The sequence below is a fragment of the Lepidochelys kempii genome, chromosome 8 (assembly GCF_965140285.1).
Source record: "Lepidochelys kempii isolate rLepKem1 chromosome 8, rLepKem1.hap1, whole genome shotgun sequence".
Lineage (NCBI taxonomy): Eukaryota > Metazoa > Chordata > Testudines > Cheloniidae > Lepidochelys > Lepidochelys kempii.
In genome coordinates, this window is record NC_136387.1 from 103,897,174 (window position 1) to 103,912,380 (window position 15,207).

General features: G+C 40.9%; 1 protein-coding gene across 10 annotated transcripts in view; it reads right to left on the reverse strand.

The window, feature by feature from the left end:
* Window positions 1-15,207, reverse strand: part of MAST2 (microtubule associated serine/threonine kinase 2) — a 388,408-nt gene that overhangs the window by 103,418 nt on the left and 269,783 nt on the right. For all 10 annotated transcript variants that reach the window (XM_073357842.2, XM_073357843.2, XM_073357841.2 and 7 more), the window contains one exon: window positions 11,792-11,883. In XM_073357842.2, coding sequence (XP_073213943.1) covers window positions 11,792-11,883 — 92 coding nt within the window. The remainder of the gene's footprint in view (window positions 1-11,791; window positions 11,884-15,207) is intronic.

Sequence of the window (15,207 nt, forward strand, 5' to 3'; positions counted from 1 at the left end):
TTTAAGTGGTGTGCCCATGAAATAAAATTTGAGGTGAAAAATGCTTATTAGATTGAGTACATGTCTATGTGCAGTAGAATGTAACATGCAAAACTGTATACACTAATTCATTTGTTCTATTATAATGGATTATTAGAGAGGTGCTAATTTTATTTTAATTTTTAGGTTTAATTAATGCACATCAATTAAAATTAACTTTTTGAAGAAACTTTGATCTCTGAAAAAGATTTGGTGCCAAGAACTTTTAATTTAGTAGAGAATTCATATCAACAGGTGGACCAAGAGAGTAGGAAAGCTGAAAAAAAAAATCTAGGAAATCAGCTGAAATATTAGAAAGTGTAAGAATTTAAAATGTATGAACAGCAATCCCTGTGCACATTGCTTAACAACATTCATAGAGGATATGAAATTGATTTTTGATTTGGCCTGAAAACTTGATGTGTAGCTTATTATTAAACCAAGCGGGAGTCATGGAATGGTCTCAGAATTAGGGCTCCTCAACGTGGCAGGCCATTCGTCATTGCAGTTTTTGCTTTCCAGCTTTGCAGACAGGACTCAAAATACATGAGTTATGCACGGTGTGCAACATGATTGCAGTCTCTGAGGTTTTCAGGCCCTTCAGCCTCCTTGTTGAATGTCGTGTTTGTGTAGGGTAGGTGCAACTTTAATGAAGTAGTGGCTGTCTGTGGGCCAGTGAGGGCATCGTGGGACTGCTAAACTGAAAGGATGACTCAGCCACACTCTCTTTCCCTTGACCATACCCAGGAAATGTAAAGGTTCGTTCCTATATGTCAAAGTTCCTTCCCCACTCTGAACTCTAGGGTACAGATGTGAGGACCTGCATGAAAGACCCCCCTAAGCTTATTCTTACCACCTTAGGTTAAAACTTCCCCAAGGTACAAACTTTTACCTTTTGTCCTTGGACCTTATGCTGCCACCACCAACCGTGTTAAACAAAGAACATGGAAAGATCCCACTTGGAGATGTCTTCCCCCCCCCCCCCCCAAATATCCCCCCAAGCACTACACCCCCTTTCCTGGGGAAGGCTTGATAAAAATCTTCACCAATTTGCATAGGTGAACACAGACCCAAACCCTTGGATCTTAAGAACAATGAAAAAGCAATCAGGTTCTTAAAAGAGAATTTTAATTAAAGAAAAAGTAAAAGAAAAACCTCTGTAAAATCAGGATGGTAAATACCTTACAGGGTAATCAGATTCAAAACATAGAGAATCCCTCTAGGTAAAACCTTAAGTTACAAAAAGACACAAAAACAGGAATATACATCCCATTCAGCACAACTTATTTTATCAGCCACTTAAAACAGAATCTAATTCATATCTAACTAGATTGCTTACTAACTCTTTACAGGAGTTCTGACCTGCATTCCTGCTTGGGTCCTGGCATCACACACACAGACAGACCCTTTGTTTCCCCCCGCTCCAGATTTTAAAGTATCTTGTCTCCTCATTGGTCACTTTGGTCAGGTGCCAGCGAGGTTATTTTAGCTTCTTAACCCTTTACAGGTAAAAGGACTTCCTCTGGCCAGGAGGGATTTTATAGCACTGTATGCAGAAAGGTGGTTACCCTTCCCTTTATATTTATGACACTATATCATTAACATTCTTGTAACAGTGTGTTGATTTATCTAATAAGTAGTCTTTGTAAAAGCACCACTTGAGACAGAGTGAGGAGTCTCAGATCCAACAGCAGCAATTCTAACCCTTGAGCAACAGGAGAATATACCTTTGCTCACAGAATAAATAGGTTTATATCATCTTTGCTGGGTGAGACCAACACACTTAGGCTTCTCTTATTAAAATTCCTTCAACTACAGAAGATGCAATAGTACTGGGAAATTTTTAAAGGAAAGTAGAAATTCCCCTTCTCCCTGAAGCTTCTTTAAAGCTTCACCCAGACTTGAGTAGAGCAGAAGAACTAATTGCTTTTCATTTTTGAACTAGAAATAACTCACATGGGACCTAATCAAAATTCCAGAGTCTGGATAGAAATATGCCATATAAATCTGAAAAACAGGATACAAAGAAATTAGTGGTATCTCTGTACCAGACTGTGCACACTGAAAAGTGTTAGCACTCCCACATAGATAATACTGAAATCTGAAAAAGTCTCATTACCCAATTTGTTCAGTTACTCAAAATTATTTTGATTATAATTTTAAAGTTTTTAATTATACTAAAGATTGCTAAAGCTAAAGATAAATGGGATAAGTCTCCGATTCAGCTATGTTTCATTATTAGGAAACTGGGACTATGGCTACCCTGACCTGCAGTTCACAGTATGGGATAAGAATACCAGAGCAAACTCTCCTCTCTGGGCACTACAGACGCAAACTAAAAAGTTCTAGTTCACATTAATACAGTCCTGTTTGAAAAATAATTTGACTACACGTGGTTAAATTATTTAAGGAGAGGAAAGACAAATGTGAGCCAAAGCCAACCTACTAGTATTAAAATGCCTCGTTAAATGACACTCGCTTAGTTGGTAAGCTCTACAATGAATTAGAAGAAGAGGACTACTACTAATATGGGTTTTCTCTCCCCAAGCGAAGTGTGGGGTAGTCACGCACTTAACATTAGCGTAATCAAAGTTACTAGAATAAATATCCCCGCCTTTGATGGGAAAATAGATGCCTGCAGTATTCAAGAAAGTGAAGTGAATGTCAGGATAAGGCCTTGAATAAGTAGAGCTCTAACTGCCTGGGGGAAGGAGAAATTATTGAAGCATTTCAAAATCAGCTCATAAATGTAAAATGACTACGTTTCCAGAGACATTTAAGTAAGCAATTTTTGGTAAAAGCATTTTTTTAGCATTGCCTCCCTTTGCCTCCCATTGTTCCCAATGAGAGTGAAATCAAGCTGCCCTCAGGGAAGATGACTCCCCTCTCCTCTGTCAGCAAGCAAAGAGGGGCACTGAGAAGAGCAGGTGAATGGAGGCAGCAGCAGAAGTTGTTACTGAAGGCAGCCTGTGACTTTGGTCCTTTTGGGAACAATGAGAAATAGAGGACATTTTGAAAAAGGCTGTACTAACTGAGTATAGCCTGTGGCCTGAGTCCCAGTAGGGCTATGAGAATGCAACCATTTTCACAAAGGGAAATTCTTCATTAATTTGTCTGAAGGAGAACATTCTGTTTGAGCTTCTGCTAAAGGAGAAACTTTCAGATATGGAAAAATAATGGAAAAAACTACCACTGATCCTAACAGTCTGTTTTCAAAGACTACCCATTGCATATGATCTACACAAGATTGACCTGTCTGCCAGTTTTTATATAGACAGACAATGCTTGAGCTGAGATTACTTGGAACCCAAAAAAAGTTGACACGGGGTGCTACATTTCTTAAAGAAATATTAACTAACTTTAAATGGATAACTAACAAGCACATTTACTTGTAAGTTTTCAGAAAATTCATTCAGGAACCTCACTAAATCCTGCACTTTTGGGAAGAATACTCTGCTCTATTCTTCATAGATATCAAGAGAATGAATCCCTCCCTTAAGGACAAAATTCAATTCAGTCTTAATTACGGAGCTGTGACTGGCTTCTCCAGAATGAAGGTTTCATCTTCAAAGCAGATAATCCACCTTCAAGTTATGTATTCTGGGTTTTGCATTTGTTCTGATTTTTTGGGGAGGGAGGTGGTTGTAGTTTCTAATGCAGGGTTCTCTGTTTTGTTGTTTGGTTTGATTTTGCTTTCTGTGGGAGTTCAAGGGGTCAGGTGCAACGGGACTGTGACAATCCCTGGAATAGAGTAAATGACTATAATGTAGCTATCATTTCGCTGCTTAAAATCTTAAACACGAGTCTAATATTACAAAGGTCAGGATTATACATGGTACTAATAGGTCCTGCTACAATATCTGTACTCATATGGTCTTATCACAATTTTCAAAAGGGTTTCTGCATTTTATTTTTCCAATATGTTCATTAATACTACACTATTATGTTTCTTGTCGTGACTCCTCTGCCAAAATTTTACAGTACATTTTTTAAATATTCTACTAATCTGAATTTTTAAAAATATGCACAATTGGCCACTGCTAATGATCTGAAGTACTATATTTTTGGAATACTCCCTGTATTAGAGAGATCTGACCTTTAACAAACTAGGGTGTAGAGCTAGAAGATTAAATGGAGCACTATGTTAACTACTCAAATACAGTTTATTAGTAAGATTTTAAATAAATAGTATCCTAAAAGCAAACTATTAACAGTATTTGAAGATGGAGTTCTCTGGCAATAATATTCATAGGATTGCCTCTCACACAGGGGTAGACAAGCAGGCTTACAACAAAACATGGTATTGCACAGAACACCGCTCAGGTGAAACAGCCAATGAAAGTTCCTAGAACAACAGTTTTCAGTGGTTGCTTGCTTTGTAAATAAAACAGAGCCTGAAGCTGATCACAGGGAAGTCACAGCATCCATCATTTCCCCGTCTTACCCTTAAAAAAAAAAAAAAAAAAAAAAAAAAAAAATCACAGAAACCCCCTTCTCTGAATATCAGGAACTTGCTGCTGCATCCTCAAATGACGGACGAACACCAGTTCAGCTGGTCCCCCTTTATACTGTTTCACATGTAAGGAAATGCATTTTCCAACATCAAGGACGGTTAAAATAAAGCTCTTCCTGAATGGATTGTACTGTGCCACGCACACTGATCTCATTGGCAAATCCCAGCAAGGGGTACCTTATGATTCAGGTTTTGAGATGAATTTAATTTTGTGTTACATGGCACCTAGTAAAATGATTCCTTCTAAGAACCCTTCATAGCTTGTTTGTATTCCTGTTGGTGTTTAACGCTTGCAAGTGAGATTACAGAGTGGATATTAGGGAAGAGTTTGTTTTCAGTGCAGTGAAGGCCATTTAAAAGTGGTCCTTTTTAATGCTTTGACATTCACTACATGCTTTTTAAACTGTGTAAGTGCACAGGCATGGTTGTCATGTTCAGTTACAATATGAATCAAACAAACATGACAGCCTGACCTCTTCATTCCAAAAGTTGCCTAGAGTATTTAAGAGAAATACTTATGACACACACAGAGCTCTAGTATTAATCTGACTTTGTCTACAGGTAAACAACTTTCTTGGGGAGAAAGGTGACTCTCTTAAGTATTCTACCTTTAGAGAACTCCTATTATCCAGTAATTTCTCCTTCTTTTCTCTACAGTAAGTCTTGGAGGTTACAAAGTATATCCTTTTAATTAATATGTTAAATCCAATATGCAACATCGGAACACATATTGGAAAGGATTACTTGAAGTAATTACACATGACAAACCACTGTTTAGTTACTCTAGTTTCTAGACATCAGTGTGCCACATGGTTCTGGCAAAACTTAGTGTAGGAAAATTTGACATAATGATGAGAAAGCTAAGACCAACTTTTCATTTTGGGAGTGGATTGGGAGAAAGGGGATGGAGGAGAGAATTGAACTGTCTTCTATTGTGCGTACACCCACCAACAAAAAAAAAAATTCCTGCCTGTTTTCTGTGATATGGCTACACTTATGTGGACTGTATAGTTTGGGCATGGGTGTAGTTTGGAGGGGGCAAGAGAGGGTTGCCCCCCCAACTGCAAACCTCAGGCACAGACAGAATTTCACACACACACACACACACACACACCACATACCCCACGCATGGCCCTACTGGTCTGACTGGAGTTGCACCCGCAAAAAAATATAGACATCAGACTACATCTATGAGTTTGGGGCCCTCTGTCAGTAAGATAGCAATCAATCGAAACAAAAATATTTATTTCACATTTTGAGGGGCATCTTTTTGTATCTTCTGTGATAGACCCAGGCAAGTTGGGTACTGCAGAGTAGCCTTATTGGGATCCAGGAAGTGGGCGGACAAAGCCCGCCCACTGCTAAAGGATCCCCCCCAGCCTAAGGGGGGGTCCACAGGACCTGGAAAACCAATTAATTACAGGGGACAACTAATGAACAACAGGGACAGGAGTAGTCCTATTGGGATCCAGGAAGTGGGCGGGCGGAGCTCGTCCACTACGAAAGGAGCCCCCCCCAGCCTAAGGGGGAGATCCACAGGGCCTGGAGAACCAACTAATTACGGGGGACAACTAATGAAAAACAGGGACAGGAGTAGTCCTATTGGGAATCCAGGACGTGGGCGGGCAGAGCTCGTCCACTACAAAAGGATCCCCCCACAGCCTAAGGGGGAGATCCACAGGGCCTGGAGAACCAACTAATTACGGGGGACAACTAATGAAAAACAGGGACAGGAGTAGTCCTATTGGGAATCCAGGACGTGGGCGGGCAGAGCTCGTCCACTACAAAAGGATCCCCCCACAGCCTAAGGGGGAGATCCACAGGGCCTGGAGAACCAACTAATTACGGGGGACAACTAATGAAAAACAGGGACAGGAGTAGTCCTATTGGGAATCCAGGACGTGGGCGGGCAGAGCTCGTCCACTACAAAAGGATCCCCCCACAGCCTAAGGGGGAGATCCACAGGGCCTGGAGAACCAACTAATTACGGGGGACAACTAATGAAAAACAGGGACAGGAGTAGTCCTATTGGGAATCCAGGACGTGGGCGGGCAGAGCTCGTCCACTACAAAAGGATCCCCCCACAGCCTAAGGGGGGGATCCACAGGGCCTGGAGAACCAACTAATTACGGGGGACAACTAATGAAAAACAGGGACAGGAGTAGTAGAAGGCAGATATACTGGTCACTGGGTTAACAGCTTTCTGTTCCCTGATTGACCAGAGCAGGGGCTGCTCCAGGCTAATGAGAACACCTGACTCCAATTAAGCTGCAAAGCATCAGATGAGGCCACCTAAGCTAATGTGACCACCTGACTCTAATTAAGGCCCCTCTGATAATATAAAAGGGCTCACTCCAGTCAGACAGAGGGGAGCCAGAGGAGGGGAAGTACAGCTGAAGCGCTGGTTAATGAAGACACCCTCAAGTCATTGGTAAGGGAGCCCTAAGGTAAGGGTGAAGAAGGGAGAAGCAGCAGAGCTGTGGGGAAGTAGCCCAGGGAAATGTAGCAACTCTGGCAGTGAAAGGTTGGCTGCCAACAGCTGCTACCATTAGGATCTCTGGGACAGGACCCGGAGTAGAGGATGGGCCTGGGTTCCCCCCAACCCACCACTACAGAAACACCTTCTGGGGGGGGAAAAACAGGCCCTTGTCAGGACAGGAGACTAAACTGTTTTGGCATAAGGCCGTAGGAGCAACAGAGACTGTGGGAATTCTCTCACCAACCTCCATTGCTGGCTTATGATGATGAAAAGGGCTCAGTTGACTGTATTCCTGGCCCGAGAGAGAGAAGGGCTATGTGGAGGGCTGCAGTGAGTGTCTGAAGCTAGCATAAACCACCTGGAAGCCCGGGACCCACGGGGACAAGGTTGGAGCTCTGCCACATTTCTTAGTTGAACACTTCCATAACTAAAATGGAATCAGTTAAATCCTAGCATAGGAATATGAGTACTCAGAGTAATGATCACTGTATAAATACCTATTACCACCACCATTTCTGTAGAAATATTCTGGGCATGGAAAGTAATCCAAAAAAGAAAGAACAGTGAGTACATATGGAAGTGGAACTGCTCTGTGGCAAGTTTCTGAGTTGATACATTTCCAGAACAGTTGGATTTGAGGGTGCTTTCTTTGAGATTCTGCAGCAAGTAGTAAATGCCTTGGTGACTATTTTTAGGGCTCTATTAAAATTCAAGCTGAAGATCCTGAATTCTTTACAGGAGATTTTCATTAAAATAATTCACAACAGTCTGTCCATCAATTACTCTGCTTTTAGGGAATCCTGAGATAATAGTGCTAATTCTGTCAAAAATCAACAGGCAGAAGAGGGGTTTTTGTTTTTTGAAGCTGGATGTCACCCATCCAAGATAAGAGGCCTGGAAACAGAGAAGCAGATGGCTGCTTCCGGCTGACCTGCTACCAATTTGTAGTTCCTCTTGAGCATTTCCTCAATTTTGTGCATCACAGTGTAGTTAGGGGATACACTGTCTTCCAGTGTAAGGAGCTCTGAACATAATGAAAAGAACAGTTAGTTACTTATTTTACAGTAACTCTGGTTCTTCGAGATGTGCTGATTCAGTTCTTGGTGTGCATGCATCCCATATGCATAAGACTGGATTCTGTTGAATGGCAGCATCCATTGGGGCCAGGCCTGTGCCCCAGCCACCCTCTAAGCTTCCCGCAGCTGGGAGTGCAAGGTGCTGTGAGGCAGTCACAAGCTGCACTCTGTTCCTTTGTCAATAAGAATCCCATAAGAAAGGGCTGTGCCTAAAGAGGATGTATGGTGGGTCACGGAATTGGTGTGAACAATACATCTTGAAGAATCACAGTTGCTGCAGGTTAAGTAACCATTCTCTCTTCTTTGAGCAATCATCCTCACCAATTCCACTCTTGGTGACCGACTAGCAGTCACCCATTCACCTGGAGATGAGCAAGAGAAGTCCTACTTGAATAGAGTGCAGGACTGCCCTACCAAAACTAGCATTTGATCTGTACCCTTGAACAGGGGAATCGAGAGTGGTAAACGTGTGGATTGAGCTCCATGTTGCTGATCTACAACTCTCTGATATGGAGATGCTATCCAAACTGACTGTAGAGGTTGCTTGAACCCTAGAGAAATGAGCCCTAATGTGTCTAGGGGGAATCTCTCTTAGTCCAGTTTTAACAAGTCAAAATAGTCTGAGACCCCCTTTGGACAGCTTCTGGGACAAGACGGGTTGTCCCGTACTCCTCTCAAACACCAGAGTCTGGGCATTACCTGAATGGCACTAAAGACATAAAAAGGACAATGCTTTCCCGACATCCAACATGTAGAGTGTTATTTCACCTGGGGCAAAATGCAGCATAAAGAAGAAAACAGGGGGGTGAACTAACTGATTGATATAAGCTGGAGCCTACCTTGGGCAGAAACTTTGAATTTAAGAGTGACTCTATCCTTATGACAGGTTTCAGAGTAGCAGCCGTGTTAGTCTGTATCAGCAAAAAGAAAAAAGAGTACTAGTGGCACCTTAGAGACTAACAAATTTATTTGAGCATAAGCTTTCGTGAGCTATCCTTATGAAAGACTGTTTAGGGAGGGCCCACCCTGAAGACTCAGATCTCCTTTATTCTTCTAGCTGATGTGACGGCTACCAGGAAAGATGTTCTCATAGACATGTGGTAAAGGTGTTAGCCATGGTGCTTTTGCACTACTGGAAAGTGTTCCAATACTATAGTGATGAGCGCAATATAAAAACCTATGTAGAACAGAATGTGGGTTGCAGCCATCCCACCCCTTATGCCTTCAACTATGGGAAGCAAGAGGATGGCTAGGGCACAGGTGTGGCCCCCACCAACACTGCTATTCAAAAGAATTCAACCTTACACACATGGGTGCATGTCACCAAGAGCAAAATCCATGTTGACAAACACTTGAAGAACATAATATTATAGTAAGGAAGCAGAGACGAAGCATGTTGTTTGCAGAATGTTACTGAAATCTATTCATGCTCCTTGGCAGAATTATTTTATCCTCTGGAGCTTCCCCACCAGGACAGGGTCAAAACTGTTGTTGGTAGCTACCGGTGTGGTGCTCTGTTCTGGTTCAATGATAACAGTCAGCTGCATGCATGTTCCCTCTGTGTGCTGCCCCAGCTCTGCACAGATAGTTAACACAGCAGACCCCGAGAGAACCCCCAAAAACCACAGACTCTAATAAGGTACAAAGGCACCTGAGCCAGGTTTATTGTCAGACGAAGCACAGTAAAAGTTCCCTACAGACTCTACAGGGCATACTACGAACATGTGCCCCCGGCAATGGATGCAGCTCAGTCAGCGGCAGAACACTCCACTGCCCCCTAGGCTGGACAAAGAAGTGCGCTCCCGGACCTACTTTTATACAGTTGCAGGACAGATTACTCATCATAGGTCAAACGAATCTACCCATCATGTTGTCCTTTTGACCCTGTCTTTAAGATGCACCTGCCTGTTCCTTGTTATGTCTGTGGAGTGTTCTGATGCCGTCTTGGCGCAAGTTCCTCTCATTAGCACTTATGCGTATGTGTGTGCACGTGCTTCTAACAACCTTTTCTTGCCAACTTCTGTGAGTGGGACCTGCCTCTGGCTCACAGCCAGGCTTTGCTTAACACTGCCTGGAAGTATTTTGGTTCAGGCTTCAAGCCTCAGACTAGGCCTCTGATACAAAAGTTTGTTTCAGGGCCTCCTCTTACTACAAAAACCAACCCTTCAGAGTAGACTCACAAGGCTCTCTCACGGTCACCTTTTCCAGAAAAGGAGTCATCTTTTTTCATCTTTTGTCTGTGGCCGGGGATTGGAATTGCAGTATCTTGGATACCTGTCTGATCAGGAATATCTAATACTTGGAGGGTGCCTTCATATTTTCCTCCCTTCTAAGGTGAGGGCTATTTTCTCGGGTTTCCTAGGTCCTTGGAAAAGTTCCACAGAAGGAACCAAAGAGTGGAGGCATCTGGGCTCTGTAGCAGCTGCAAAGGTTGGCCTGCTATGATTCAAAGAGAGAGCTCACCTGCCAACCAAGAAGGCTCTTCAATGGGAAGGGTGATTCGTATGCACAGTAAAGGCATGTTCAGTACAGACAGCAGGGCACCTAGAGCCTCACACTCCCTTTCTGCCTTCCCATTATGAAACATTTTAAAACTTGTAACTGCTACAACAGAAACTGTAATTAAAACTACCCACAAAAAGACCGAAAACAATACTCATGTCGCAATCTATAGCTGCCAGAAACACAAATGAGACAGTTAAGGCCAGGAAAACAGATGCTGTTAGTAAAAGAAAGACAGTGTACCAAAAGTTTTAGAGCAAACAAGAAATCTCCCTTGGGCTTGGCAATAGTGAAGTGGAAACAAACTCTAAAATCTATACCACAAAGAAACATTATTACTTCAAGGAATGTGATCTCTGGCATGCGAAGCAGTATTAGCTAGTATCTCCTATTGTTACTATGAGAGGATATTACAAGAAAGTTCAAACAAGCATTACATTTTATTCAAATAATTTCACTTGCAACACTTTTACTAATTTGGTCATGTTTAAACAGCAACAGTGGCCACCTTTTAAAAAGTTAGCTTTTGTTGACAGTCTCCATGCAGTCATATGGGAGATGACACTATTTCTAACTGCGTGGCATCTCCTGGATGCCCTCTGCCAGACTGGTTTATAACCCTATACAGAGCCCAAAATCACAAGCTGCTGCTAGTACAATGCAGATTCAGTTAGCTAGCAGTCCCCTTTGTCTTACATTTCTTTTGAGGAGAATAGGGGATTAGGGTGATAAGGGCTAGTGTTTAAGGGGTAAGTTCTCCAGAGGGATTTGCTGGAGAATAAGATGGAGGACTGGAGCACTTGGAATGAGAGGTCATTCCATGTACGAAGAAGGCAGGATGAAGGGAACGGGAGCCCAGGCCTTCTTTACATTTCACAGACTAAAATCAATTTTTATTAATTGTTATTTTGTTTATATCTAAAAAAAGAGTACCCACTCAATATGGCCAAATCATTTACAGTGTCAGAGGAGGGCACAGATACCATGGTGATGAGTGAGGCACAAACATCTAGTTACAAGTGAAAGATGCTATCCCCCTTAGTCAGTGAAGTTAAGAAAACGAATTTAACGAATCACACACAATTTTTTGAACTGAGTTCTGAATAGCTTATTTGCCTTATAATATAAATGGACAGTCAATGGTAATGAATAATGAATTAATTTTACTAACGATTCCCACATAAAACACAGTTCCCTGGTTACCTGTATGCCCATGGAGCGGGGAGTGAGGTCGTGGCAGTGTTGGAGATGTGCTGGATGTTACAATCAAGCTCTTCCTGTTGCTCGTCCGACAACTGAAATGAAATGAAATAATGATGAGGAACCATTTTAAACAAAGGACCACAGTATTTTTAGGAAGAACCAGCAAGATTTTCTATTGCTGACAAGGATCAGTATTTGGCTTCACATTTCCTCATGTACTGAATTCTGAAGTTGGGTCTGCAGATGAAGTGAGCTGTAGCTCAAGAAAGCTTATGCTCAAATAAATTTGTTAGTCTCTAAGGTGCCACAAGTACTCCTTTTCTTTTTGCAGATACAGACTAACACGGCTGCTACTCTGAAACCAGATAAATAATAAGTACACAGGGCTAAAAGTTATTAGGTCAACAACAGGATTTTATAATACACTGTAGAAGTGACATTAATGCATTCTGTGTTGTATGCTGTTTGGATCAGTAAATATAGTTTCCCACTCCTTTCTGAAACACACGCCCTTCTCATGCTTTGTCAATTGTTAATATCACAAAAACACAAACAGTAAAACGTTTGCATCATTTTAGTGTGGACTTCCATGCCAATTTATAAATTATTTATTTTATATGTTATATTGGTAGATATTAAAATCTATTACAACTGCTATTTCATCATACCATGAGAAAACACAGTAATATTAATTAGGAAAAAGGTAAATCTGTAAAGTTTTAATACTGACCAATGTATTTATTTTCTTTTTAATTTAGTGTTAGCAAAACTACAAAGAGCGTATGAAGATGTAAGTCGCATTTCACCCTTCAAAGCAAGGAAATCCAAAGGTGAGTTCCAAACAAACCCTGAGAATCAAAGGGTCCTCATTACAAGTGCTGCAATGCCCATCCACAATAACATGAATTGAGCAAAGTTTCATGGCCAAACTCTGAACAGGTGCAACTCCTTTGACTTCAGTGGAGTTACTCCACCAATTAATTTGGCACCCCGTGCACATTTATTTATTTACTTGCTTTGGAGGGTTTCAAAATCAGACTATTGCCAGAGATCAGTGTTTTACTCCCTTTGCTCACTGGACCAGGTCTAGTTCTTGGAAAAGTTTAATTAGTCCTAAAAGCAATTGTAATGGACCAGTGAAATATTTTTTACTGTGAGGTACTGGTTTGTAAAATCATATTCTAATTACCATCTTTGTTTTTGTTCCTATTCAACTGTGATATGAATTCAGCAGCGGAATCTCACGAATTGCTCGAGATTAATGCCATTTGACTACTGGAATTCCAAGACTCTTTCAGTTATCATAAAGCATTTCTACTTTGCTCTGGTGGTTCTCAAGATAGAGTTTACTAAAATGATGTTGGAAATTATGTGGTATGGCAGGAAAGAAAAATTAAAGATAATCAAATTGATATTATTTTATAGTGTCTTGTAACAAGATAAGCAGTTAATGTATACCACTGAAAAGACATGATACAAAGCTTCTCATTGACATAATTGTTTCCAAACTCTGTTTGCAAAAATATTAGATACTGAAATGTTCACTGGTCCCTTAGTCTAACACTACATTTCAGCAGTAGCTCAAAAATGAACACAGCAATTATCAAACTCCCAATTACCACAATTTAATGGAAAATTATTTTACAGTTGCAGGACCGTTCCTGTAGCTGATTATTAATTTTTATTTGAACGTGGTAAGCTTTTCTGGTTGTTGTTCAAAACAGAAATTAGAGCATGTTCAAAACAGAAAAAAATCGCAACTGGACTGCCAATGAATCACAGTAAAGTTGAAGCACCATTAGCTGCCACTTTAGCTCTTTAGTGTACTTAAAATTTCTGTGAAAATTATACAGCTGACTCAATACAATCCTCACTAACATTTAAGTACTATTCAGCAAGAGTCCATTCAAAAATTGATTGCTACTTTTGCATATAGTATGCAAAATAACAGCATGAGCCCAAGAAGCTTAAAATCTCATAGTTTATAAATAGATTCTTAATGGGCATCTTGAGTTACTCTGTTCCATTACTGTAGAACACGAAATAGAATACTGAGTTCAAAGACTAATAGCAGAGAAGCATCACATTTATACACTTAATATAATAAACCCTTGCCACGGTAAACACAACCAAAGTATTTTAATATGAAGTACTGTATATGAAAATTATATTAAGTAGTTTTCAATAGACAAACATTAAATGGGGGTATTTCTAGCCAGATTCTAGGCGGGTCAGTACTAGGCTCTACACTATTCAACATTTTCATCACTGATCTGGAATTAAATATAAAATCACAACTACTAAAATTTGCAGATGACAAATGTCTGGCAAGTGGTAAATCATGAGGAGGGAAAGGCAGTCAAAGAGAGATCTGGATCCATCAAACAAAATGTGCTTTCATACAGCCCCAAGTGCAAGGTTATACACTGAGGAACAAGGAATGAAGGCCATACCTACATAACAGGTGACTGTGTCCTGGAAAGCAGGGACTCTGAACAGAGTTTAGGGGTCACAGCAGACAAGCACGTCAACAAGAGCTCCCAGGGCAATGCTGAGGCACAAATGGGTTAATGCAACTCTTGGTTATATGAGCAAGGAAGCAGTGAGCAGGAGTAGGGAGATGATTCACCTCTATACATGGCACTGATGAGACCAGTACTAGAATACTGCCTACAGTTCTGGTGTCTACATTTTAAGAAGGATGTTGAAAAATTGGAGAGGGTACAGAAAAAAGCCTCAAATTATTTGAGAGCTAGAGAAAATGCCTTAGAGCTTTTGAAGTCAGTCCTTTCACTGTAACTGTTCGTCTTATCAAAAGTAAGTTTGAGAGGTGTCTTGATTACAGTGTTTATGTACCTTCCTGGGAGAAAATACAGAGCGATAAAATGGTTCTTTAATCTAGCAGGGAAAGGCATAACAAGAACTAGTGGCTGGAAGCTGAAGCCAGACAAATTCAAATTAGTCCCACATTTTGAACACAGAGTGATTAATCATTGGGAAAAAAATACCAAGGGACATGTACTCTTCATCTCTTGATGCCATCAAATCAAGACTGAATGTCTTTCCAGAGAACAGGCTTTAATCAAACAAGTTATTGGGTTCAGTATAGAGGTAACTGTGAAGTTTAAGGGCCTGTGATATACAGGAGGTCAGACTAGATCTAATTGGTCCCTTCTGGCCTTAAACTCTTTACTATTTATAAACTCTCCAAACTGTGCTAGACATTTCCCTGCCCAAAAGAGCTTACAACATAAGATATGGCATGACAGAATACAGCAACAAAAACAGGAGGGAAAAGGAATGACAACGTTTACAAAATTAGAAGTCAGATGGTTACAGGACTCAGATTAGTTCTACATGCCTCTGAGTATTTTAACAAGAAAGAAAGAAAGAAAGAACGAACTCACCCAGTGCTC